General features: G+C 42.3%; 1 protein-coding gene across 2 annotated transcripts in view; it reads left to right on the plus strand.

The window, feature by feature from the left end:
* The window catches only part of FAF2 (Fas associated factor family member 2), a 69,143-nt gene extending 49,693 nt beyond the window's left edge, over positions 1-19,450 (plus strand). For both annotated transcript variants that reach the window (XM_052642826.1, XM_052642827.1), the window contains exons 3-11: positions 277-411; positions 1,956-2,032; positions 4,368-4,506; positions 6,435-6,520; positions 6,619-6,710; positions 8,637-8,814; positions 9,766-9,937; positions 10,533-10,676; positions 16,309-19,450. In XM_052642826.1, the coding sequence (XP_052498786.1) occupies positions 277-411; positions 1,956-2,032; positions 4,368-4,506; positions 6,435-6,520; positions 6,619-6,710; positions 8,637-8,814; positions 9,766-9,937; positions 10,533-10,676; positions 16,309-16,491 (1,206 nt within the window). In that variant the 3' untranslated portion in view covers positions 16,492-19,450. The remainder of the gene's footprint in view (positions 1-276; positions 412-1,955; positions 2,033-4,367; positions 4,507-6,434; positions 6,521-6,618; positions 6,711-8,636; positions 8,815-9,765; positions 9,938-10,532; positions 10,677-16,308) is intronic.
* Positions 19,451-27,907: the final 8,457 nt, after the last annotated feature.

Raw genomic sequence — 27,907 nt, forward strand, 5'->3', positions numbered from 1 at the left:
TTTTTCTTATGCTTGTACAGTCAAACACCTTGTAACCTGGCCACCCTAAATAGTGTATACCATCTGAATAAAAGCAGTGAGCTTCCAGACAGGTTCCTTGGACGCCTCTGTATATGAATTATGGAGCCATCACCACACATTGCCTCCCACCTTAGCAAGTTAAAAAAGGTTCATGAGTGTGTACTCCCTGGTGACCTATTTTGACACACCAGCAATAGTTGTCTCTTCTAGGTTGATATGAGCATCACTGAAGTGCTACTGTTTTTTTCCTCTCAGGCTGCTGTACAGGACAGATTGAACGAGCAAGAGGGTGTACCGAGTGTTTTCAACCCACCACCATCGCGACCCTTGCAAGTTAATACAGCTGACCACAGGATCTACAGCTATGTTGTCTCAAGACCACAACCAAGGGCAAGTTATTTCATAGCCGGAACCTCTCCCTTTTTTATTGTAAAAGTTCTCTTACTTGGTTATGTTGATCTCTGTATGATAGGAGCAAAAGGAATATTGAGAATATAAACCTGTTAGCTTGACCTAGCTCCTTGGTAGATTTATTGGGTTTATCATTTTTTTCTTGATTCCTTAGTGAACCAATGAAAGTAACTATTTTTTTCCCTGTTTCTATGCCAGTTACTTGAAGAGTTTTCTGTGCCTTGTTTTGTGTTTATGACACTTTATCTACATGTATTTATGTGTCTAAAAATGTTTGCTGTGTGTTTAGTAGACCCTGCACTTTTAAATTAAAATGTTTACTGAATTCTTTGCTGTTTCATTTTGCTTAATTTTAAGCTACTTCTAGGGAAATACTTGGAAGTTCTGTGGGAGCCTTGGCCATATCTTTGAAATTAATCTCAGGGCTAGTAGTAGCAAGGAGGTGATTCAGTTATATTCAGTTGGCATTTAAGAGTGTTTCAGGGTACTTGATATTTTGCTGTTGGGAATCTAGAGGTGAATAAAGAAGCATTCTTCCCTCTTCAGATTATTCACAGTCAGATTAGGGAAGTCAGGTGTGTATACTCACAGTGAACTCCAGAGAACTTTTAGAGTTTCTCTTTCTTATTCTTAAGAGTTAACACTCACTTCTTACACTTGAATTTAAAATGTATTCTATCATTCCTTTTGCAGAGTACTTGGTAAAATTTAAAAAACAGAGTTTCTAAGTAGCTATTTTAGGGTATTTAACAGTAGAAGAGCACAGAATCTTAGAGGATTATATGACTCAAGGAGTAGTTCAAAAGAATTTCTGGTGGTCCAGTGCTTAGGATTCTGCACTTGACTGCATATGTGCCCATTGTTACTCCAGTTTGTTTTGGGCTTGACTTTGTTTGAGACCCTAATGTCGACTAATAGAGTTCCAGAGCTCTAGAGTTCCCTGGCCATGGACACAAAGAGGATATCAGATTAACATAATATAATATATAATAAATGCTTTGTAAGCTATAGAGCCCTATGTATTTATTAGTTAATAATAAGAGTAGCAATAATCAATATTGCTAAAATAATTAACACTACTGTTGAGATTAGCAGGTATTTGGAGATTTGTAATTGTGATTAATACAATTATTCGTCACTTTTATACAGAGGTCCAAGGTAGTAATATTGGTTATCTTTCTTGTTATTTCTATATACTACATTTTAATGTGTTAACTCTAAAAATGAAAGAATGAATATTTATTATTTGGGGAGGAAAACTTGGAATTGAATTTGGCAACTAATATAAGTAGCTGCACAAAAAGTGTTCAAGCAGATTTAATATAAAAATTACGTTAGTATTAGATGAAATGAGGTCCTAAGTAGTTGGTTTTTTAAGAAAGATAAAGTGGTCCAGGAAAAGAGAACCATATGTGACAGAAGGAGAAATCACATAAAGGACAAAAAAGAATGAAAATCTTATCTAGCAATTAAGGTATTACGGGTTGGGAGAATGATGTCTAACTTTGTTTTTGGAATTTCAGGGCCTGCTTGGATGGGGTTATTACTTGATAATGCTTCCGTTCCGGTTTACCTATTATACAATACTTGATATATTTAGGTACGTACCTTTGTATCCATGTGTTTAGTAGCAACAGGGTAGACTTTGGAGCAGAAACAGATCAGAATAAGGTTTATGCTCTTATAAATTTTGACTTGCCAGTTTATCGTCATATTGAGTACCTTTCCTAAAGTATTTCATATAGCATGAAAATATTTTCAGTTTTTCGAACGTAACAACAGATTTTACCATTTTCACAAATGAGTCTGCCTATATTTATTGTATCCTCCCTATCCCACCATGTTTTCCCCCTACATTCCCCAGTTAGTCTTCACACCCTTTCTGTTCCAACCTTTGTTACCTTTGCTAGCTTCACACTCCTTGTTAAGTTTCACCCAAATGCATCTTACAACTCATAATTCCAACAGATTGACTTGCTCTGAAATGACCCATTTTTCCCCAGATTCCTCCTATAACAGTTTCACTGTTCTAGACACCCCTTCTTTACATTTCCCTTTGTCTTGGCAACCCATAGGTTGCTGGCACTGTAACCCTTCCACGTGTGTGTACATCCTTGCTTCACACCTTCACTTTTCTTCTCACTTCCTTCTTTTACCGTTTGGAGAGCTCAGCACAAGAAGCTACAGAAAGACTGCAAAACGTCAGGGGACCCAAGGTGCACATCAGACTTGAGTGTCTGATCTAGAACTCAGTGATAGATGAATCCACACCTAATCTTTATGGAGAACTAGAATGTTTATGGGCATCCAGGCCAATAACTGTAGCCTTGTATGCATATAGCGCAACCTGTACCTGCCTCTGAATACAGGCTAATCTTTGCCTTACTCTAGGGAACAGAGCCTGAAGGTATGGACTGACCAGCTTCAGAGGTGCATGTAAAAATCTTTAAAATCATTTGCTATCTCTGTTGTTGTTTTTTTTTTTTTTTAAGCTAATTGTCCTAAATTGTGTTGGCCATTGGACTGTTTTGTGATGAGAAAAAACAACAACAAAAGATAATTAAAACCTTTATCCATTCATTCATAAAATTTGAAAACTTGGAGTAATAAGATAATCCTAAAATACTTGATTTCAGATAAAGTTATCAAAACATTAATCTTAAGGATTTCTAATCACTCCTCCACATACACAGCTTCTTTCTTTTGTTTTTAATTTGCTTTGGAATGTTTGTGTCAATGAGTTAGATTTGATTATTCAGGAGAAATTCCAAGTGACATTGTGTGTATATGGGGAATTTGTTAAGGGGATAAAGAACTGGCTTAGTATTTGCTAAGGAGAATATCATAGTGTAGTTAGCTTTTCTATGCTGAATCAAGTATATGAATATTGTTCACTTCCTTGGGGAAAAATATGCATGGCATGTGTTACTAATTTTAATGCAACTGTATCATCCAAGCAACTTGTTTAATGTTATGTAGCACCTTGACTTATCAAGCCTCTGCTCCTTTGCTTTTTATGGAAACCCAAAGGATAAATAAATGGTATTGTACAAATGTGATAAGATGGGCTCTTCAGAAACAGATCTACCATCTTTAAACTTAAATAACTGCCAAGTCTTCAACTCTGCCAAGTGTTGTCTAGATCCATTTTATAACTTCCTCTATGGATGCTGTCAGCCGTAAATCACTGAGCAGAATTTACTTGCCCCATTGATGAGCAAGTAAATCGTGACTGCAAGTTTGGATTTGAAGTTCTTGTCCATAATCTGAATAGTTCGGGAATGTGGATTCATAACTCAAAATTCCAGGAGAACAGAAAGGAAAGGGAGAGGCAGGTAGAACAACCAGAAAGAGACAGCCCTGTTCTAGAACAGCACTATCTAACAGAACTTTCTGTGATGATGGAAATGTTGTGTATCTTCACTGTCTATTATGGAACCCATTAGCCACACATGGCTGTTGAGCACTTGAAATATGGCTATTGTGAGTGATGAACTAAATTTTTTGATTGTATTGAATTAATTTTCTTGGTAATTTAGATAGCCATATGTGGCTCTTGGCTGCTGTTTTAGACAGTGCCATTACAAGAGTCTGAGGGCACAGCCTGACTCTTGACCTTTGTGGATATTGTGTCTTCCTTTCCCAGTTCTTTCAGTCCTAAATTTTTCTGCAAAAAGCACTTAATATTTGTTTACACCAGTGTTGAAATTTATAATCCTAGTAGTTTGCATTCTTCTTAAACAGGCAGTGGCACAGCTTGCTGCTTTGTGGCTTTGGAGCCAGACTGTATTCTCAGGTTTGATGGTCCACTCACAGGTGATTCACCTCCCCTTGCTGCCAAGCCTGTGGCTCTGTGTAGGAATCTTTACAAACTGGCCCACTCCGTGTGCACTACAGTAAGCCGATTCATGTGATATTTATTCCTTCCTCCCCAGGTTTGCTCTTCGTTTTATACGGCCTGACCCTCGCAGCCGGGTCACTGATCCCGTTGGGGACATTGTTTCATTTATGCACTCTTTTGAAGAGAAATATGGGAGGGCACACCCTGTCTTCTACCTGGGAACGTACAGCCAGGTCAGTGCCACAAACCATATAGATGCCAATTTATTGATATGGTTCTATCCTCAAAGGAAAGCATAGGCCAGCATTGATCATGTCATTCTTTTATTCAAAACCTTTAAATGACTTTTTATAGCTTATACACACACACACACACACACACACACACACACACAAAAACAAGCCCTTTAGCTGGGCCCTCTTTGATCTAATCCCAACCTCTTTTGAGGTCTTTCCTGCATAACTTGTTTCCCTGTACCATAGGTTCCAGCTAAACAATCCCCTTAACACACTCTGTAACGTCCCACCTCTGTGCCTTTGCTTTTACTTTACTGTTTCCTCTATCTGGAATGCCTTCCTCACATTTTTGTTAACTGGAATCTTGCCCATCCTTCACCAGCTCGTGTCTCTCCCCTTTCGTACCTTTCCTGATTGCTGAACTCTACCCTGCCTACTTATAGACTAAAATAGTCTTGTATTTTCATAGTGTTTTTTTTTTTTTCTTATAGCAGTCACAGTCTTCCTTATTGTATAGTTGTTTGTGTTCATGTCTTATCTCCTGTACAGACTATAAGCTCCTTGTAGGCAAAGCCTAAGTCTTCTTGGATCCCTCACAGAACTGAATAAAGGCATAGACCATAGACTCAAGGCAGCACATCTCATTTAACCCAAGCAACACACACCTTTGACTGTTTTTATCTCTCAGGGGGCGAAGACTAGTAGGAGTTCTGTGGGTATTGGGCATACCCCTACTTCACCAGAAACAAATGTAGAAGTAGCGTGGTGGGCATGTGCCTAAGAGTGGTTCTGTTCTGCAGCCTCCAGGATTCCTGAATCTATCTGGAAAAGGAGAAAAATGCTGACTCTTGCTTCCTGTGTGATTCTCCCACATCTTATTTTTCTCACTGGCTGCTCCCACCCCACTCAGTAAGCCTTAAGCACCTACTATATGCCACACGTTGTGCTCAATGCTAGAGATACATTTGTGAATGAGATGGGACCTCTCATAGACCCTCTTTGCTGTGATCCTGAGGGTAGACCACTATTGGTCGTTCAGGAAATCTCAATTGAATTGTAATGTGTCCAGGAGTCTACAAATGAAAAAGCATACACAGGAATCTGGGACACTTGCCTTGTTTTTGAAGATCTTTTAAAACTCATGCTCTTTAAAATGCCCTTGGGTCCCTCATTTTCTCATCCGTTTGGCATGTGGCAAGGGATCCAGCTTATCTTCACAGTATTTATTATGCTGTAGCTGCTGCTACTGCTGCTAAGTCACTTCAGTCGTGTCCGACTCTGTGCGACCCCATAGACGGCAGCCCACCAGGCTCCCCAATCCCTGGGATTCTCCAGGCAAGAACACTGGAGTGGGTTGCCATTTCCTTCTCCAATGCATGAAAGTGAAAAGTGAAAGTGAAGTCGCTCAGTCGTGTCCTACTCTTAGCGACCCCATGGACTGCAGCCCACCAGGCTCCTCCGTCCATGGGATTTTCTAGGCAAGAGTACTGGAGTAGGGTGCCATTGCCTTCTCCGTTATGCTGTAGCTATAAAGTGACAAAATTCTCGTCTCCTTTTTCAGGTCAGATTCTCCTGTTTTTATCTTCCTTTAGACTGTGGGAACAGCTGACTTTTCTGTGATTACATGGGGCTTTTTTCTGTCAGGCTGCTTATTCTTTATTCTCACTTGCCTAATAGAATTTAAATCCTAACAACACTAAAAACTTTTTCACTGAAGCTTATTAGCATATGGACTTTCTATTGGGAGAGGAGTGCCAAGGGTGTGAAGATAGAAGCCCAGGAGTTTTCTGCTTTTCTTGCTTACCTTCTTTCCTTATTTCTTCTTTTGTTCCTAAATACATAGCTGTATCCATTAGGATCTTTATCCTAATTAAAAGTGTGAGGCACAGTCATCATCATAATTAGTGATCTTCTGTTTCTCACAGGCACTTAATGATGCCAAACGGGAGCTTCGCTTTCTTTTGGTTTATCTTCATGGAGATGATCACCAGGACTCTGATGAATTCTGTCGGTAAGTGGATTGTTTTTTTTCTTCCTCTTTTCTGATCTTATCTGCTGATAGTTGTGGAAAGCAAGTTCCTCTTATGTCATTTTCATCCCTCTCCACAGCAACACACTCTGTGCACCAGAAGTTATTTCACTAATAAACACTAGGATGCTCTTCTGGGCATGCTCCACAAACAAACCTGAGGGATACAGAGGTAAGTTGTGTGGGGTTTTTTTCCTCATTGAAATTGTTAGAATATCTTTCAGATAATCTGGACAGACATGCCATTTATCGCATGACTATTCTGTGGCCAACCAAACCTCTCAGCAGTCACAAGAGATGGGGATTGTATTACCTCCACTGTATAGTTTGGGTATTTAAGCTGCTGGCCCAGGATCATACAGTTAGCAAGTTTTGGAGCACACTCAGGTCTGTCAGACTCTAGCCCACTTATTACAGTTAACCATTGCCAGAACCTGTTTTGTTTTTTAAAATACCCAGTCCTGGCCAGCAACTTGCCTTTAATCTTAGTGGGCTTTTTACCAGAGAGTTTATTCTTGGCATTAGCAATTTTACCAGAGCTTCTTGCACAGTGAAATAGTTGTTTGAGTATGTTGAGTGCCCATAGGGGTTCAGAAAGCTCAGATCTTTACTGACTGTAACTAACTCTTGCTGCTGCTGCTGCTGCTGCTGCTGCTGCTGCTGCTGCTAAGTCACTTCAGTCGTGTCTGACTCTGTGCGACCCCATAGACAGCAGCCCACCAGGCTCCCCCCATCCCTGGGATTCTCCAGGCAAGAACACTAAAGTGGGTTGCCATTTCCTTCTCCAATGCATGAAAGTGAAAAGTCGAAGTGAAGTCGCTCAGTCATGTCTGACTCTTAGTGACCCCATGGACTGCAGCCCACCAGGCTCCTCCATCTATGGGATTTTCCAGGCAAGAGTACTGGAGTGGGGTGCCATTGCCTTCTCCGAACTAACTCTTAACTGGAGGTAAATATCTTTAGAAGTCAGTGTAAGATATATCAGCTTCCCTGGTCGCAGAGTCGGTAAAGAATATGCCTGAAGTGCAGGAGACCCAGGTTTGATCCCTGAGTCGGGAAGATCCCCTGGATAAGGAAATGGCAACCCACTCCAGTGTTCTTGCCTGGAGAATCCCATGGACAGAGGAGCTTGGCAGGCTATAGTCCATGAGGTCACAAGAGTTGGACATAACTTAGCAACTAAACCACCATAAGATATAAAGGCATCTAGTAAAGGAAAACAGTTTACTTTGCAGCTACTTCTGTTCAGCAACTTTTGAGTATATATTGGCATACAGGTTCTGTGCTAAATCCTGAGAACCAAAGATGCAGTAGATGGTTCGTCTGCATCCTGGAATCCGAGTTGTTGTTCCTAATTGTTTTTTAAACAGCTGATAAGTCCTTGCATATTTGACATTCTAATATGGCTTTGGAGATGAGCAGTGATAGAAGGAGACTAAGGATATTTTTATAGAAGCTTAAAATCTCTTCTTTTCAAATCATAAGGTAAAACTGTTACGGTACAATCTTGATTATTTGGAGGACCAACTTTCTAAGCTTGTTCAGAATAGGAAAGCTAGCCCTTTTTTTTAATTGGGTAGCATGTATAGGACATAGGAAAAGGGGATAAGGAAGGGATTGGATAAAAGGAACAAAAGATAGGGAAGATGATGGTTGAGATCATCACCAGTAACAGAAAACTGGAGAGTTACAGCCTTGGCCTCTTTAGGCTTGACCCCAACCAGCACAAAGGAAGATTATTATAATAAGCAGTAGCCAGAGTCCTTGTATATCCTTTTTGCTCTGTCAAATAGACATTGTCCTTGAACTCTGCAGGCTGCTCTGGCATCATCATGACAACAACACCCCACCAGAAAAGCCTGTCCTCCTCTAATCAGACTGATTGGACATAGGAACATGAATATATAACAACAACAACAACAAAAAGATTGAGAAAGTAGGGGAGGAAAAAAGGTAGGCAGGGAATAAATGACACCTCCACTGTTTCCCAGTTGAGACTAAAGCAGTTATCTCTTGCTTGTTGTGTGAACTCTTAAGATAATTATTCTGTTTTATCCCTAAGTCCTGCCCTTGATTTTTTGGATCTTCTTTCTGTCAGTCTCACAGGCTTTAAGAGAAAATACCTATCCATTCTTGGCCATGATTATGTTGAAGGATCGGAGGATGACTGTGGTAGGACGTCTAGAAGGCCTCATTCAGCCTGATGACCTCATTAACCAGCTGACATTTATCATGGACGCAAATCAGACTTACCTGGTGTCTGAACGCCTAGAGAGGTACAGGGGAGTTCCTCTCTAGAACTGAGAGACCAGCTGCAGACGTGGGTGCCTTACCTGGGGCTTCACAAATCCTGGCTTCTTCTCAGTGTTAGGCAACTTCAAAAGCCTTCTCCATTTAATGTTAAAATATTCATATATGGATACTTTGACCTAAATAACTCCATCAGATCATTTGTCCTTGGAGATGTCATTCAAAATAAAGACTCTGTGCTCAGGATTATAAATCATGTCATTTAAAATAGCTGAGCATGATATAAAGAACTTAAATATAAAAACTGAGGAATGGTTATAACTCCCCCCCCCATCGTACAAGTAATATCCAGGAATTAATGTAGAAAATTCAGGAAACACAGAAAAGCACAAAGAAGAAATTTTAAATAATTCATAATCCCTACCACCACTTCAACATTCTGGGATATTTTCTTTTAATTTTACAGACACACACAACACTCTACATAGATACCCAATTTTTCAGAGAGAAAAAGAAATATACCAAAATGTTAGTGTTTCCTTTTTGATTAGTAGAACTCTGAATAAGGTGTTTCTGTATTTTTCAAATCTGCTAAAATATCTGTATCGTTTTTTGGTTTTATAAAAGCAACATATACGAAAATGCAGTTACCTGAGAAGGTATTTACCTATAAAATATGATATTGATGATCATTTGATGGCAATAATACTGAGTTACTTCTGTTAGGATTGGGGGAAAAGGATAGTTTTACATGAAAAAAAGAGATGGAAAGCTCGCCATTTCTTTTTCTGCCAAATTAAATTAAGAGACAGTGCATTTAGATTCTGCTTGCTTTCTTTGTACTCTCTCATGATAGTGTGAAATAGTTATCTGCCGAGATTGTCAACCTTTTTAACCCCCTGAAAAATTTCAGTATAAGGAAATGCAGGGCTTTGTGAGATTTACCTTTTCCTTTTATGCTTTTGATCTGTCCACAGGGAAGAACGAAACCAGACCCAGGTGCTGAGACAGCAACAGGATGAGGCCTACTTGGCCTCTCTCAGAGCTGACCAGGAAAAAGAGAGAAAGAAGCGAGAGGAGCGAGAACGGAAGAGGCGGAAGGAGGAAGAGGTGCAACAGCAGAAGCTGGCAGAAGAGAGGCGGCGGCGGGTGAGGAGCCTGTCTCTGCTTCTGGTGACTCCCAGACTGGTCTTTTCTTAAGTGTGAAAGGAAAAAACTAGATGATAGGATTGTGGATGATTTAAATTCTCCGTGCCATTTTAATATTTACTACATTTTTCACAAAAAGTATTTTCTTTAAAGTTTATTAAAACAAATATAAGAGTAAGTATAAAGGTTATGTAAAACAACTCTGTTCCATGAAAAGGAAGCATAAACAGATAGTAAACAGTTCAATATGCTAATTCACAGCAGTAGTGTTTAAACATTCAGGTACCAGGGTTAGCTCATCTGACATTTAATTCATGATCTTGTTTCATCATTGCATATTGCTGCTTGATTATAGCCAGTATCTTTCAGTCCTTCCCTTTTTTCTACCAGTTGCATACCTTAACAGTCAATCAGTAATACATGTGATGCAGTGGTGTGTAAGCAAATAAATATAATTTAAAGTGAGGTGTTTCTGACTCTTGCCAAGAAGCTTTTTTCCTGATACTCTCTAGTAAACCTATGATATGATCGTATTTCTTGTTTCCTTGTTCCCTAGTTGGAACCATAGTCTCACCTTTGCTTTGTGTCTCTACAGAATTTACAAGAGGAGAAGGAAAGGAAGTTGGAGTGTCTGCCCCCGGAGCCTTCCCCTGATGACCCTGAAAGTGTCAAAATCATTTTCAAATTACCCAATGATTCTCGAGTAGAGAGACGATTCCACTTTTCACAGTCTCTAACAGTAAGGACTGCCTCAGTTGTGTGAAGTGTTAATGTCTGGGCTGTAGATCTGAAAGCTTTTAAGGACTCTCAAAAATGTTCTTGGTTTATCTGCTGCTCTAATGAACAGAGGAGGAAGGGGGTGGAACAGAGAGTGAAGAGGGCACTGAATTATTGTAGGTTCCTTCAGGTCTAGCTGCCAACACAGAGCAGTTATTAAGATTTCATTATGTCATGTTTGAGCTCTGCCAAGAAGAAAAGATACCTTACCAAGAAGTTCCACAGAAGACTCAGATGTTGGAGGTGGGAGGCTCTCCTTGGCTGCTCGGCTTTCACTGGCTTCAGAATCCCATCAGCACCCCTTGCTGTGTAGAAAAGGCTCTATCCCCATGGCCCTAGAAGGACTGGGATTACACAGCTGGGTATAAGTGCATGTGCAGTTTTCATGCAGTTGTCACTCTTTCTTTCTTTTCAGGTTACCCCGTAAGCTCCACGTAGTAGGGCTACATTGTGTAGCCGGTGTCCATAGGTAGATAGTATTTGTCATTCCATAGGGATGTAGTTGAAAGCACAGAGTCTTACAGAATGAGGAGCAAATTCTCATTGTTCTGTTGTTAATAAATGTCTCTCCTTGGTCAGTTTACTTAATCTGTACGCCTCAGTTTCTTATCTGTAAAATGAGTATAATGGTCACTCTGCAATAGGATAATTAGGATTAAGTTCGTATGTAAAGTACTCAACATTGTGCCTGGCTCATAGTAAACATTCAAGTGCTATTTTTGATATTTGTTATCAGAAGGAATTATATTTAGTGTTGGTATGTTGCCTTTATGTTTATATTGTGTTGGCATGTTGCCTTTCCAAATTTACAACTATACTAGATTCTGCCATTTCCCTGATCACTTGAAATAATCAGGAGAAAACTGCATAATTAGACTTCCGTGGAGGCTCAGTGGTAAAGAATCCACCAGCTAATGCAGGAGACTTGGGTTCAATCTCTAGGTCAGAAAGATCCCTTGGAGCAGGAAATGGCAACACTCGCCAGTATTATTCTTGCGGAATCCCATGGACAGAGGAACCTGACGGGCTACAGTCCATGGGGTCAAAAAAGAGTCAGACATGACTTAGTGACTAAACAACAACAAACCGCGTAATAGAAATGTGGCTGCTCTGTGGTTAGGTGAGGCTGGGTGGCACATTGATTACTTCTTCCTGTTTAACTGGAGAACATTGAGCAAGTTACAGAATCTCTTAGAGGGCCTCAGATATATCGCAGAAATAAAATGGAAATATAACTTGCCCTCTGATAACATTAAACTGAAGGTATTTTAGGCCCTGTGCTGGGTACCCTGTGAGTTATGCAGGTGAGTAAAGTGTGGTTCTGAAATTCACAGAGCTTACTGACTACTAAGAATGTTAAGATTATTCAAAGAGCTAATTCACAGTAAAACATTTTGAGGCATCCTGGTGAAATAAATAGCTTCTCCGTTTTATTTATCTCTCATTTATACACTGATTTATATGGAGGAAAGTACTCTTCATCCCTAACTTTGGATATTTTACTTGGGAATAACATGAATGAGCCTCACACAGGACCTACTCTGTTGTAGATGGTCACTATACGTTCATTCCCTTCCCTTGATGTGTCTCCTAACTGCTGTTTTGTGTGTAGGTTTTAGCTTGCAGCCATCTTGACTAACCGTTTCCCTGTAGTATGCCCAAGCTCTTCTGGAGTTTTTACTCCCTAAACTCTCATTACATATATGAAAAGCCCAAACAAAATTTCCTCTCCTCAGAGTTTTAGAGGAAAATCTATTAGAATTGGGGAATAGAATAGACTTTTAGTCAAAGGGTAACCATTTGTTGTGTTAATAAATATTTAATCCTTGTAAGCCTTTAAAAAGATTTGCACTAAAAGTTATTTTAAAAAATAAAAACTAAGATGGAGAAATGAGGACAGGGCTCAAAGATAGGAAAGAAGTGTGATGAGAGGTATAGTGGCACTGTTGGCTTTTCATTTACCATTCGTAGTGTTACAGCAAGTAGCTGAAGAATGAGTTGCAGTTTTTAGTGCCCTTACAGACTGTGATCTTCCTGTGAGGTCTAGTGAGTATGAGTGAATGTTACATGAAATGCACTGTTTGCGCATGATGCTCAACTCTTGACAGTGATTAAATGCTAGGATTGAAAAAAGGGTAAAATGTACGAAAATCTCCAGCTTCTGTGAGTGGGCAGAAAAGTGGCACCTGACTCTCTCCTAAAGAAATGCATATAAGAGAGAATCCAAATTAAACTCAGCCCAGAACTCATTTTTCTTTCCATTACGAACCAAAAGGGACCTCTAGAGTGATTTTATGTGTTTCTTGATGGTATTAGGGCATTGCCAGTGATAAAGAATGCCAGTGTTGTATTAGTGTTGAGTATTATCAAGCAGTGATTGAAAAAGGAGCAAGATATTTTGCCCTTTTGTAAAACCCTTACTGGGTTCATACCAAGAATACTTGGTGCAAGTCTAACTGATGCATCTCAAGAAAAGAAGAGATGAATGTTAATGGAAATGGCAAAGACAAAAGGGAACTGAAAATTATTAAGGTTGATGGACCAAAATATGAGAAGTTTGTAAAATCATGAATGGATTACGTAAGAGGAAAATGAACTTTAAATGGATTTGTAGCTATAGCCCCTTAAAAATTCTAAAGAGGTAAGTTTAAGTTAAGACAAACACAGGAAGGACTGCTTCACCAAAAAGGAATACACTTATATGAGAGGTGGAATAAAAAGGAAATAGAAATAGATTCCTTCAAAAAAGTAAGGGTAACTTGAATAGTGTGTTCCTGATCTTTGTGAGGGACCTGAATGCAGTGTCCTTCATAGCACATCCCTTAGAGTCTTGTTAGAAATGGAATATGTGGGACTTCCCTGGTCTTCCAGTGCATGGGACATATGTTCAATCCCTGGTCTCAGATGATCCCACACACCAAGGAGCAACTAAGCCTGCGCACCACAACTGCTGAGCCCACACGCCCTGCAATGAAAAGTTCCTATGTGCTACAGCGAAGATCCTGCATGCCACCCCTAAGACTTGACACTGCCAAATAAATACTTGTTTAAAAAAACAAAAAAAGGGGACTTACCTGGTGGTCCAGTGGTTAAGATTTCATGCTCGCAACACAGGAGTCCTCGGTTCCATCCCTGGTCCGGGAACTAGATGCTGCAACTGAAAGTTTGCATGTCTCAACTAAGAGTTCACGTTCCACAGCTAAGGATTCCACGTGCCACGACTAAGACCCAGCACAGCCAAATAAATGGTTTTTAAAAAGAAATGGAATATGCGATGAAGAGGACCATAGATCAGCCAGGGTGTGTATTCCTAATGGGTGGAGTTAAGAGAGAGGGGAAAATAAGAATTTACCTGTATCTTGGTAGAGCCAAACTAGAGTTAAGAGGGCTTTCTCAGAGGAGAGGTCCACATGGAGGGTGCTGGTCCCAATCTCGATCAAGTTAAGGAGGTATCCACTTATGGGGACCAGTGAAGCGAAGTCAGCGCCCAGGTGGCCTGGGAATGGAGTAGATATTAAAGCCAGAACCAGGTAAGAAGGGTGTATATGTGGAAAGAGGAATCAACTCTTAGCATTCAGCACATATAGAGGGAGATAAAGATACAGATGTGTATATGTGTGTACTCATTGCCTAGCTTTCTCCACAGAGAGTGCCTAGGAACATCAGCACCCCAGTAGCAGTGAACATACTTTTGGTACTTAGATCATGGTTTTTATTTATTTTCTTATTTTTTTCTTTGTTTGGCTACATCATGCAGCATGTAAGGTCTTAGTTCCCTGAGCAGGGATTGAACGTGTGCTCCTTGCAATGGAAACGGAATCCTAACCACTGGTCCACCAAGAAATTCCCTAGATCATGGTTTTTAAATGCCATTGTCCATTAGGAGGAACCAGGGAATGTCCCTGGTGGTCTAGAGGTAAAGAATCCACCTGCCAATGCAGGGGACGTGGGTTCAATCCCTGGTCCAGGAAGATACCACATGCTGCAGAGCAGCTAAGCCCGTGTGTTGTGCCATAACTACTGAGCCTGAGTACTGCAGCTGCCAAAGCCCATGGGCCTAGAGCCTGTGCTCCACAACAAGAGAAGCCACTGCAGTGAGAAGCCTATGCACTCCAAGGAAGAGCAGCCTCCATTAGGCACAACAGGAGGAAGCCTGCATGCAGCAGTGAAGACCAGTGCAACCAAAAATTAAAAAATGTTTTAAAAAGAATAATCAGGGCTCCTTGGAGAAATGGCTGATTGCAGGGCTGGGATGGAAAATACAAGATTCACCTGTAATACCTTGTGCCACAAAGCAAGGAATTATTCAGAGAACATGGGAGACATGTCAGAAATACACAGAAGCCAGCTTCATTGGGCTTCTCAGACTCCATCAGAAACAGTTTGAACATTAAAACCTATTGAATGAAATAGGAAAGCATGGCTCTATGTAAATAAGTTGAAGAAAGTTTGAGGAGCAGAATGTTTCTGGAGTTTCAAAGTACTTCCCCACAAAATATTCCTTAGTTACAATGGAGAAAAGACTAAGAGGGAAGAGACCTGGCAGGTCCCACCTTAATCAAGTGATCATAGTGGATATCATAGGTAATAGAGCAAATTGAAATTATACTCCACCTGAATAGGATGCATTGAATAGATCACATCATCATTTCTATAATACTCCTGCCAAAGATGCAAAACTGGAATTAATCATGAATAAACTTCAGATAAACAAATAGGCCAAATAACTGACCGGAAACCTTTAGTAGTGTCAGGGTTATGAAAGTTAAGGAAATCCTGAAAATCTGTTCCAGGCTAAAGGAACAGACTTAGGAGATGTGACAGCTACTAAATGCAACACACAATTCTAAACTGGATGCTTTTGCTCTAAAAGGCAACTGCCAGTACTTGAATGGGGCCTGAATGAAAATTTAATGTATATTTTTATAGTAATATATCAGTTAAGTTTCCTGATTTTGCGGGTTTTGTATTATGAAGGTAATTGCCCTGTTTGTAAAATATACACAGGTATTCTGGGATGATGGGACATTCAGTTGGTAGCTCACTTTCAGTGGGTTCAAAGAAAAAATTCTATACCTATGCTTTCAACTTTTCTCTAACTCTTGACTATTCCTAAGTAAAAAATGTTTAGGGCTTCCCTGGTGGCTCAGTGGTAAAGAACCCACCTGCCAATTGAAGAGATGTGGGTTCAGTCCCCGGGTCAGAAAGACCCCTGGAGAAAGGAAATGGCAACCCACTCCAGTACTCTTGTCTGGGAAATACCATGCACAGAGGAGCCTGGCGGGTGACAGTCCATGGGGTTGCACCTGCTAGGACTTAACCAACTCAACAACAGCAAGGTTTGTTGTTTATATCAGACCAGTTTTCAGAGAAAGAGATGTATCAATTCATAGCAGGACTGGGTAACAAATCTCTTAAAAAAAGAGCTTCCCTGCATGTTTGCTCTGTGAAATGGATGGATTTTGAAATGAAATTTCACTGTAATGCGGTAATTTTGTATCTCCAAGTCATCTTGGAGAAAGCTATATTTGATTTCATAGTTGGGGTGTGTGTGTGTGTTTTCTCACTGCCCTTTTTCTCTGTGACCTCTGCAGGTAATCCACGACTTCTTATTCTCCTTGAAAGAAAGCCCTGAAAAGTTTCAGATTGAAGCCAATTTTCCCCGAAGGGTGCTGCCCTGCCTCCCTTCAGAGGAGTGGCCCAACCCCCCAACGCTGCAGGAGGCCGGACTCAGCCACACAGAAGTTCTCTTTGTTCAGGACCTAACAGACGAATGACACTTTTTCTTCCTCTTCTCTCTCACCCCAATCCCCAAAAGAAATGGAAAAAAAACAAAAACAAAAAAATAAGAGAGATTGATATTATTATTATTATAATACAATATTTTTTTTAAAGACTGCTGCGTCCTAAGGAGGGATCAGAAACCATGCTGCCTGCAAGAGTCACCACCTGTGTGCGCACGCGAGGTTAGCAGTGAACGTTCCCGCTGGCAAGCCCACCCTTCCCTACTCCCTCTTGCACCATACACCTTCCAATGAAAGGAGACTCTTCACCTCCAACCCCGCTGTTGTCCCAACTGGGGAAGGGGACATTCCCACTAGATTTCATGCATTCTTGCTTTTATGGAAAATAAAAGTGAAAACCTTCATCAAACAGCTACTGCAGCATCTCCTGAGGACTCGCTTCTCCCACCTCCAGAGAAGAGGGGAGAGAAGGCACAGAGCGGAGAGATGTTCCTCAACTTCCTACAATTCATGAATAATTTTAATTTTTTTTCTGTTGCTTTGTAATGACCAAAGGAATGAGGCTGACATAGATGTATTTGTTTTCCTTAACATTATTTGATAAGGAGCCAGTTTTTAAACCCATGAATCCTTGCCCTGGGCTCCTTAGCCCACAAGAGTGTAATAAAGGTGCCCTGGGCTGGTTTATGCTTATTTCTGCCATTGTCCCTCTCACGTTCCCAGAGAGGTTATTCTTTTTGGTCCAATTCTTGCTGTCCTTTCTTGCCACCTATGCACCCCACTTGGGGCAATGGGAGGAAGTCCAGGTTTATACCCCTGCAATGGTGGTGTATGTACCAATAGACCCGTACATATGGTATGAACTCCATGTAGATTTACCTATACATAAAACTGCAGCTTTTCCTTGGAATCTGGATCAGTGGTCTTTATGGGGTCTGAACCAAAGGATGGCAGTTCATTCCTGTTCTGACATGTGCATGCTCTTTCTGCCCAGCCCTGAGCCTTCCTAAATTGCCAAGCTTGGTGCCTTTCCAAAGGACTAACAGGGCCTGTGATGCAACCAACAGAACCATGTGAGAGGACCTTGCCTGTCTCCTTAGGAATTGGCGGTAGTGGTGGTTTAAGGATTGAAAGAACCATAGCCTTGAAGGAAGCCAAGACAGAACTCAGCCTGTGTAAATTGTTGGAAGGCACAGTTCAGTTTTTGATGTAGCCGCCTGCTGTGGAGACAAGTTTTTATCCTCTCTATTGCTGTTGAAGTAGTACGGGTTTTTAGCCTCTGGATGTCTTGTCTGTGGTTGAGTTTATGGTAGTGGGTACATGGGTCAGGCCGTGTATTAGCATGAGCTGACAAGTATTCCAAGGTGTTCTGTGGTAGACTGGTGTAGACCCAACACTGCAACCTACTGAAGTTACCACAGTTGCCTAGCATTTGGTGAGGCCAGCGGCTCATACCAAGGTCAAGCACAAGTTGCTGGATTTGCAGTCTCCAGAGGCTTATCTCCTGCTTAGCTAAACCTGAGGGCCATCCTTTTAGGTTGCACTGACATGGCTGCTATTTTCTGCTGCCCTCAGTGGTTGGGGTAAACACCAAGGGCCGGTGGGGAGCCCCGTAGGTGTCACCTGAGGACCTTGAGAATTTCGCAGTGGCCTTGGCACAAGTGTCGACAGCACAATCTCCAGGAAAATGTAACCCTGCTCCTGCTTCTGTCATCCTTCCACTTTGTTTCCTGCCATCCCATGACCAGATGAGTGGGAGATTGCTGGCTGTTGGCATAAAATGTTATCTGAAGTGAATTCCAGGATAAACCATGTTCTCCAGGCCACCTTATGTGAGAAGTTTGCTTCTTGCTGACAGGCACGCAAAGAGGAATTTTTTCAGTTAACTCAGAACCAACCTGCCTGCCTAGAATTTGCATTTCCCTGGCAGGACCTTTGCCAGGCTGGATGTACCAAGTCTGCTCAATAATTCCATCTGCCTCTTATTCTACAGTGTGCACCCTGTGCCTCTTGCCTTTTGCTAACCTGTCCAGTGAAGGAGGTCCAGTGCCGGAGTATTGAAGTCTATTTGTGTTAGTACAACTCTCAGGATGGCCTGTCAGTTTGCTTTGTTTTGCTTTTGTCCTTTTTTTTTTTTTTTAAGCGCTGCTTTACTCAGAGCAGTTCCTGTCTTCTTGCTGATCGAGACCTGCCACTCATCCCACTCCTTTACTCCATGAAAGGTGCACATTTTGTCAATGCCGGTACAATCTGTATGTTATTCCCAAGGACCTCTGGGAACTTGATGGGACCTTCAAGCGAGAAAACAGAGAAGCTGGTGATCCACAAGCATTTGCTCTTGTTTCCAAATCGCCTGATTATTTCAGCTGTTTTCAAATGCCAAGTCATCAGCTAAACAAAAACACTTGTTTCCAGTTTTGTTCTGCATTTCCAAGACTGAAGTAGTAGATTCAACTGAATATCCGTAGGAAGTGACCAAGCAAAGATACCCAATTGGAGTCAGTTGAATTTCTGTAGCCTCAGTTTTTTGTTCAACACCTGCAGAATTTCCTGCAGCAAATACTTCTTTGTCCTTGCTTTCACTATAACGTTTGGATAAAAAATGGCCAATGGAGAATACTTTAAAAAAGAAAAACAGACTATAAACAAGCTAAAAAGAACCTAGAATCTTCAACTGAACAGTCATTATGAACATTGCAAATGGTGCCAAGGCCAAGGAAAAAGTTACGGAAAATGACTGTGGGAAGGAGTGATAACCCCCAGAACGCAGTCAGGGGAGTATTAATCTGGTGCTTGAACAAGGAGCTCCACTTTAGAACTGGTTTTTTGTTTTTTTTTTTAAGGACTTGCGAGAGACGCAGCAACAAGAAATCCATCCCCCAAGGATGCAGTGCCCAACTTGTACTGCACCTGAATAAGTTACGTGACAATTTACTGAGGAAATCTAGTGTACTTTAAATTTTTTTCATAAAAGTTTACATTGTATTGTAGGTTAACATTAAATGTTTTATAACAAAATTTTCATACCAAGTTGTGGGTCTTTCTGTCTGGGGGAGATGTGGTTCTGTCTGAAGGCAAGGTTGGAAAACATCAGGGAAGGGAATATTGCCAAGAAGTAAGAGAGGGTCAAAAAGAAGCAGGGAGTCAAAACAGACCTATGATGTGTTCCTGTGAAAATGGCAGCTCAGGAGTGAATAGAAAGCTGGCGGATCTGTGTTCAGATTGTGGTCTGTCACTTGTCAGTCTTGTGAGCCTGTGTCTCGGGTCCCATGAGCTTTAGTTTCACCCAAATGTAAATGAAGTTAATACCATCTGCCTCAGGATGGGCTTGCAGATGAAATCAAGTAAATGGAGGGGGGAAAAAACTATATATATATATATATATGTATGTATATATGAAGCACCTGATGCAGGTGTCATTTGTTCCCCTTTCTCTGAGGAAGTGTATTTTGAAGGTATATTTTCTGGCGTTAATAACGATCAGTTTATTAAGGAATGTGATTTCTCCTGCCTGTACAGACCTATGTTCTTGCAAATGAGTGGCTAGAGAAGAGTCACTTTGGATCTAACAGATTCTTGACTTTTAGAACTACCCTCCTAGTCTATTTTTGCTCTTATTTTTATTTCTGAGGAGATTTAAGCCTCCGTTCTTTGCCTCTTTCCTACTATCTGTCCTGGGCAAAAAACTCATTTCTATAAGTTTTTGTCACCTGCAGAGTCTGCCCTGTTGCTTACCCAAAGATACATATATGTATTTTTTAACCCACATCTTAAGTGCAAACTAGAATGTCTTCTCAGTCTAGTAAATCTGCAATAATAGTTAATTCACCTTAGGTCAGAATCCCCTAAAAATGAAAACTTTACAGTTGATTGTTCACAAGATTTGCTTGATTGCTGACATACAAAGTTTGTTTCATCTATTAATAGTCAAGGAAGGTGCAGACTCTGATGCCAGGTACATCTGGTCACAAATCCTGGCTGTGGCTGTGATTTTGGCCAACTAACCTCAACTCCCTAGGCTTCAGTGTCATCCTAAGATAGGTCCAGATGTAGCATTTCCACGAAGATTCAATAAATTGCTGCTGCAGAGTGCCTGGCACACAAGAAGTGTTGGGCGAAAGCTCCTGTTACTGTTTTCCAGTTTGTAGCTGGCCCACTGCTAGCAATTCATCCCCATGCAGATCAAGGAAGGAAAGAAACGGGAGTGGTTGAGATTTTGCTTATGGGCAGATAGTTCCTGACACTTTTTCTTGATGCACTTCCATCACTGCTGCTGGGACTCCATGTGTGCTTTCACCTTGATAGAGCCACAAGTCCTGGGCCCCCCGAGTTCCTTCCTCTTGCCTCTTCTGCCACTTTGACGCACTGTCCTCCAAGGCAAGCTCCCAGAGCACATGCCATGTGCTTGGACTACTATACCCTGTTGGTTGCTACTGGCCATTCTCCAGATGTTGGCAACTGATACTTTTTCCACCAGCAACGTGCGTGACTCAACACCTACCTATGTGGATTCCCTAAAATTCCAGCTCCACTTGTGTGGAGCATAGTACTCAACTTCTGTGGCAGTGTAGTATTGCAGGAAGCAGCTTTGGAGTCAAATCTGGATTTGAAACTGCTTCCTGCTGGCAAGTTTCCTCATACATAAGCCTCACAGCAGGATCCTTGCAAAGTCCAGGTGCCGTTTTGCGGTATCTTAGTTCCCGAACCATCCCAGCCCCTGGCAATGAAAACGCCGAGTCCTAACCACTGTACTGGCAGTACGGTCCCTCCAGATGCCATTTAAAGGAACTGGTATCTGTGAAGTGCTTGGACTGGGTACATGGACACAAAGTTGAGTAGTCGCTTTTCCCCTTCTATGCCAGCAGTCCTAGGCTTTGAGTATGGCCTTCACTCAGAACTGCCTCACCCTCAGGACTTAAGAACTGACCCTCCTCACTATGGCTGTTACCGTTCCAACTCCACTGTCCCTGCTCTGCCCTCAAAGCCTTTCTGTCCCCTTCTCGCTTCAGTGTCTCTATGGAATCATGTTGACTTCACATCTCTCCACTACAAGCCAGTACTGACTGTCACAATTCCCAAAGGAAACTCAACTGTTTGATTTCCCTTTTGATCCTTCAGCTGCAGAATCCTAGCATGTATCACAGTGAGTTGAGGAGCCCTAGGGGTTGGTGCCCTCTCCTTTGATCCAGCTCAGGGAAATTCACGCATTTGTACCCCCACTGGCACTCCATCACTGTGTCCCCTTTCTCAGATCCAAGCCCACGTGCATCCTACTCACTCTTAACGCCTACTGCAACAGCCTACTTCCTGAGAAAACGAGGTCTTGCCCAGAACTTCCTCATCTCCCTTGTTCACCTCAAAATGGTTCTGTGTTTTGTCACCTGCTTCCTGTTTCTCTTCTGTCCTGTGGGTGTACTTTCTCTCAAAAGAGATATAATTAACACAGTAAGATGTCCAGCTCATAAATCCACAGCTTGATACAGTTTTACCTAAGTGTACAGCAAAACCAAGGTGCAGAATACCTCGCCCCCAGAAAGTTCCCTTGTGTGTCTTCCCAGTCAGTGGGCTCTCAGAGGTAACTATTCTGACTTTTTTCACCATAGTTTTGCCTGTTCTTAAACTCTGTATAAATGGATTCACTTTATGTTTGTGTGTATGGGCTTCCCAGGAGGTTCAGTGGCAAAGAACCCGCCTGACAATACAGGAGATGCAGGAGACACGGGTTTGATTCCCAGGTTGGGAAGATCCCCTGGAAGAGGAAATGGCAATCCACTCCAGTATTCCTTCTGGGAAAACCCCATGGCCAGAGGAGTCTGGCGAGCTATAGTCCTTGGAGTTGCAAGAGTCGGACTCGACTGAGCATGCATGCATGTATGATTGTATAATTTTATAAGTTGTTTTCATGATGGGAATTTAAGGAAGTTCAAAGCAAAAAAAAAAATTATAATTACCACACTGTCCAGAGATATCCATTGTTAATATTGTGATGTGTATCTTCCTAGACTTTGCATATAAAAGCATTTTTAATACAGAAATGGGGTAATATTATAAATATTGAGTTATCTCTTATTTCACACATTCTTCTATATCTTTTTTAATGGCTGTGCAGCATTTCCCTGAATAGATGTACCACATATTGATCAAAAGCCTCTTATGACATTTAGATTGTTAAACTTTTTCTTTGCTTTTCTAGATAATAAATTGATGAACATCCCTATAGCTAAGTATGCATGTCCATGTTTATTTTCTCAGGAAAAAAAATTCTAATAGTGAAATTACTGAGTCAAAAAGGAATGGAAATTTTTACTTTTTAAAATGTTTGTGTTATCTCTAAGTTGTAATCCAGAAAAGTTATTTTATACTCTTATCAGACACCATCTGTGTTATGATCACCAGATCTTTACCAAAAACTATTCCCTTTTCAGTTGCTTGGATTGCTTTATCTTCTACCACAAACTATTTGGCATCTCCTCCCTTACAAAATCTTGACCTTGCTTTACCCATAAAATCACCTCCCTGTCTCCTTCCCTTCCAAGATAGTTTGCACAACCAGCCCCTGCTTCTTCCTTAACCTCCTGTTAATTATACTTTCATCTCCACTTACCATCTCTTATGGTCACCCATGACCTCTTTTTTTCAATTTATTTAATTTGGCTGTGCCAGGTCTTAGTTGTGGCATGTGGGATCTAGGTCCCTGACCAGGAATCAAATGTAGACCCCCTGCATTGAGAGCCGGGAGTCTTAGCCACTGGACCACCAGGGAAGTCCCCCCATGACCTCTTAATCACCACTTTCATTGGCCTCTTACAAGACCTTTGGGAATGTAGAAATTGCCCAGTTGATGTTTGACACAGAATAATTGTCGTGTTTCCATTCCCTCAGATTGGGTGTCAGAATATGTGAAGAGGTTAAAGAATTCACACTTTATCCTGAAACCCATTGAGAGCTTTAAACAAGGGAGGCACGTTGGATTAGGGTTTTAGAAAGTGGATTTTCTCACTGGGGAGACTGGATGGGAGAGGGCAAGATAAGTGACACGATGGAGTTGTGTATCAGGAGCAGCCTAGGGATGGTGAGAACCAAAGAATTGATGCTTTTGAACTGTGGTGTTGGAGAAGACTCTTGAGAGTCCCTTGGACTGCAAGGAGATAAACCAGTTAAACCAAAAGGATTAACTTTGGAAGAACTGATGCTGAAGCTGAAACTCCAATACTTTGGCCACCTCATGCGAAGAAGTGACTCATTGGAAAAGACCATGATGCTGGGAAAGATTAAAAGCAGGAGGAAAAGGGGACGACAGAGGATGAGATGGTTGGATGGCATCACCAACTTGATAGTCATGAGTTTGAGCAAGCTCCAGGAGTTGGTGATGGACAGGGAGGCCTGGTGTGCTGCACCCATGGGGTTGCAAAGAGTCGGACATGACAGCGACTGAACTGAACTGAAGGGATGGAGAGGCTAATGATGGACTGAGCACTATTTAGGAAAAATAGTGGCCAAGACTAGGAGGTTGATTAAATATGGAGGATCAAGGAGAGTGAGAAATTGAGAATGTGCTTATGTGTGCTTAGTCCCATGTCTGACTCTGCGACCCCACGGACTGTAGCCTGACAGGCTCTTCTGTCCGTGGGGATTCTCCAGGCAAGAATACTGGAGTGGGTTGCCATGCCCTCCTCCAGGGGATCTTCCCAACCCAGGGATTGAACCCAGGTCTCTCACATTGCAGGTGGATTCTTTACCAGTTGAGCCACCAGGGGAGCCCATGAATACTGGAGTGGGTAGCCTTTCCCTTCTCCAGGGGATCTTTCTGACCCAAGAATCAAAAACAGGATCTCCTGCATTGCAGGCAGATTCTTTGCCAGCTGAGCTACTGGTTTCCAAAAACTGAATTTAGGAACAAAGGTGCTATTTCAATGGGGGAAGATAGTGTCAGAGACAGAAGTAATACATAAGAGGTGAAGTGGGAAGATCAAATGTAGGCAGCTCTAACAGAATTTGTCAGTGAAAGTATGGGGGGAAATAGGAACCAGGACTGAGGAAGGGTTATTTAAAGTAGGAGAGACTTTGTTATGTTTAAATGCTAAAAGCGGAGATTTTAGAGAAAGGTTGAAAATGCACAGAGGAGGGACAATAGAGAAAGATGCCACCGGAGTGGTGGGAGGCATTGGCCTTAGGAGGAAGGATGGGAACAAAAGTCAGGGCATTCTGACTTCTAGAATGTAGGTTTGAAGACAAGTTACGGGCGTCCCCATGTTATGATGTCTGTTCACTCTGTCAGGTTGGGGGGAGTGATGAAAGTGATGGGGCCAGAGATCTAATTAGACTGAGAGATTTGAAATGTCCATTTCAGAGAGCAAGACAGAGTGTAGGAAGACTTAGAAGCCTGTCTCAGCAAACTGAGGGCCCAGGCGAGGTTAAGCCCAGAATACACTGTGCGAGTAGGCATGAAAATGTACTAGTCTGCCTCCCTCACTGCTGCCAGTTGGTTTCTAAAAAGAGGTCATGTGGGAACATCCAGAGGCTTTCCGCTCCCCAGGCTGGAAGTCGGGGCCTCAACTCTGGGGCCCTGGTGGAACATCGTAATTTCATTTTTCTCTGTTCCTCCATACAATCACATGTAAGTAGATCTGACTCTTTCACACCAGGCATTTGCCTGCCTAAAGTCAGACCAAGACAACTCACATTGGATACAAAGGTTTTCAACAACATGCTGTCAATTTTTTGAACTCCTCTGATTGCCAAGAAGGCAAGTACCTAGACTACATGATTCTAGTCTTCCAGAATCATACTGATACGACTCTTGTTTAACTCTGGCTTCATTATCACCCAGGTCCTGGCAGGAGAGTAGATGAAAGTCGTATTTGGCCTAGTATGCCATTTTAGACACACAGGACTCCACACACCTGGGTTTGCTCATGTAGTTCTTACCTTCTGTATCTAAAGAGATCTGTAGTTGATAAGTAAAGTTAGTCACTTCAGTTGTGTCTGACTCTTTGTGACCTTAAGGACCTGTGTAGCCTACCAGGCTCCTCTGTCCATGGGATTCTTCAGGCAAGAATAATGGAGTGGGTTTCCATGCCCTCCTCCAGGGGGTCTTCCCAACCCAGGGATCAAACCCAGGTCTCGCACATAGCAGGCAGATTCTTTACCATCTGAACCACCAGGGAAGCCCTTTAAAGAGGTCTGTAGTTAGCAAACAACAACAAACCCACTGTAGCTAATTTAAGGAAAGAACTAGTATGTCGAAAGACTACAAGGTAGGTCCCAGAATGGAAAGCCAGACCTCAGAAAGGGTGGGGTCCAGGCCTCAGAAAGGGTGGAGCACAGTTGAGGGATGGGAGTTGTCGCAGGTAGAAGGCACACTCAGATGTCAGGGCTCCCGCCTCTGGAGCATAACGCAAGCAGATGGGGTTTTTGTTTTTAGTTGCGCCCCACACAGCAGAGGCAGAGCCTTTTCTTTTAAAATGGTGCAGAAAAGTGCAAAGGAAATAACCGTCATTCACATTCCTACCACTCAAAAGAATTAACACTGATATTTTGGCATATCTGCTTCAGGTTTTTTTTTTTTTTTTTTCCTGTTTATACTTTGGTTAGAATCACCTAAAATGTTTATATGTTTACTGCAAAGAAATCCTTTTATCCTCTAGCCACAGATGTGGCTAGTTTCTGGCTGATCTGGGCCCTGGCACCAGCCTCTCCGGTGACCTGCTGTGGCCTTGAGTCTGCCTGGCCGGCCGAGAATGATGGCTTTCCCAGCCTGCACTTCTCTCTCATAAACTTCATCTGTGCTCGGAATAACGGTGGAGGATGATGGTGTGTCCCAGCTCGTCAGTGGAGGCCAGGGAGTGGACATCATCATACAAAAACTAATGTGAGAGAAAACAGTTAATTTCACTGTCTCTGGGACCACAAAAGGAGAGGGCAGGGCCTGTAGAAAATCATCTGGGCCCTGGGACTGGGGTTAACCTCCCTTGTCTTTTTCTTAACAGCAGCTCACTCATTTACTCACTTATTCAGTCATCCACTCAGAAACCCTCACCAATGCCTACTGTGTCCTTGCCCTTTCGTTAGGGTCTGGGAACGAGGTGAATATGACGGTCCTTGGTCTGGTGAAGCAAAGTCATGGGCAACCAGCAGGACTTCTAACAGGTGAGACATTCGCATGGTGTGCAGTGGAAACCAGAATAGAGTGTGGCCTGCTCTGGCTTGAGGGAGGGGTCTGAGGAGGGGTCATTCAAGCTGGGCTTTGGGAAGGGAGCATGTGTACCAGCAAGAGAGAATTTAAAGCCCCTGAGGCATCTTAGTGTGATTCAGGGGCCAAGGAGGCAGGGGGCACATGGCAGCTCCTCTAACCAAGCCTCAATCAGCCCCCAGTTGCCCCAGTGAGGAAGGTATAAACAGTTTTACAGTTAAGAACATAGAAGGATCGTGAGAGAAATACGACAGTGTGGTGGGTGCTCACTGAATGTGAGTGGTCTTCCAAGCAGAGAGAACAGCACACACAGCAAGGGGGTGAAAACAGGGCACTTTGGGAAAAAAACGTAAACAGAACTCCTGTGGCTGCCAGCCCCCAAAGGACCCCTCCTAGGGACAAAAACCTTCTACTCCTGGTTCATCCAGCAAGTTTCTAGTGGCAGTGGGAGAGGGCTTGCCTGGAGCCTGGAAGAAGGGGAAGAAGAGACCAAAGAGGCCACCATTTGGGCTTTTCAGAAGTGTATTCTCTGACTTAGGAGAATTTACAAGTGGAGACTGCAAGGCTATCTTGATTCTCCCATTTTCTCCCTGGGCCTAGCCCTGGTCCTCTCTGAGCTTCAGTTCCTCCAAATAAAATCCAAAGATAATAAATACCTCCACTCAGGGTGTTGAAGAACAAACGAAACACTGTGGGAGCTGGCCCCTGCTCCTCTCCAACTTCACCCTGCCCAAATTCATTCTTGCCTCTGGGCCTTTGCACATTCTGTTCCTTCCCTCCAGAATGCTCTTCTCCTGACCAGTTCCTTCTCAACACTCAGGTCTCATTAATCTCAATATTGGTTGCCTCTTCTGAAAGCCCTGTATAGAGGTGCCCATTCTCTTTCATGGCCCTTGTTATATTTGAAACGGTGGTTTTCGGGGTTTTTAAATATTGTTTCTCCTGGAATGCCCATTTCCTGGTGACAGGAACTTAGTTTCATTCACTGGAGTCTTCCCAAGGCCTAAAACCGTGTTTGGCTTGGGGCAGAAGTACTCAACCAGTTTTGCTGAAATGACAACCCAAGAGTCCTACCAGGCCTCGAGGACTGAGGGGCAACTGAACTGTCTAGACTGTTACACCCTCTGTGCCCAGAAAAAAGCCCTGAAGGTTCTACATGTCAGCATATAGGCTGAGCTCAAAGGACACTTGAGCCCAAAAATGGTGAGAAAACATCCAGTTCTGGGGAGACCCACCCTCCTCCTTCCAAGGACACTT

The sequence above is a fragment of the Budorcas taxicolor genome, chromosome 7, assembly GCF_023091745.1.
Source record: "Budorcas taxicolor isolate Tak-1 chromosome 7, Takin1.1, whole genome shotgun sequence".
Classification (NCBI taxonomy): domain Eukaryota; kingdom Metazoa; phylum Chordata; class Mammalia; order Artiodactyla; family Bovidae; genus Budorcas; species Budorcas taxicolor.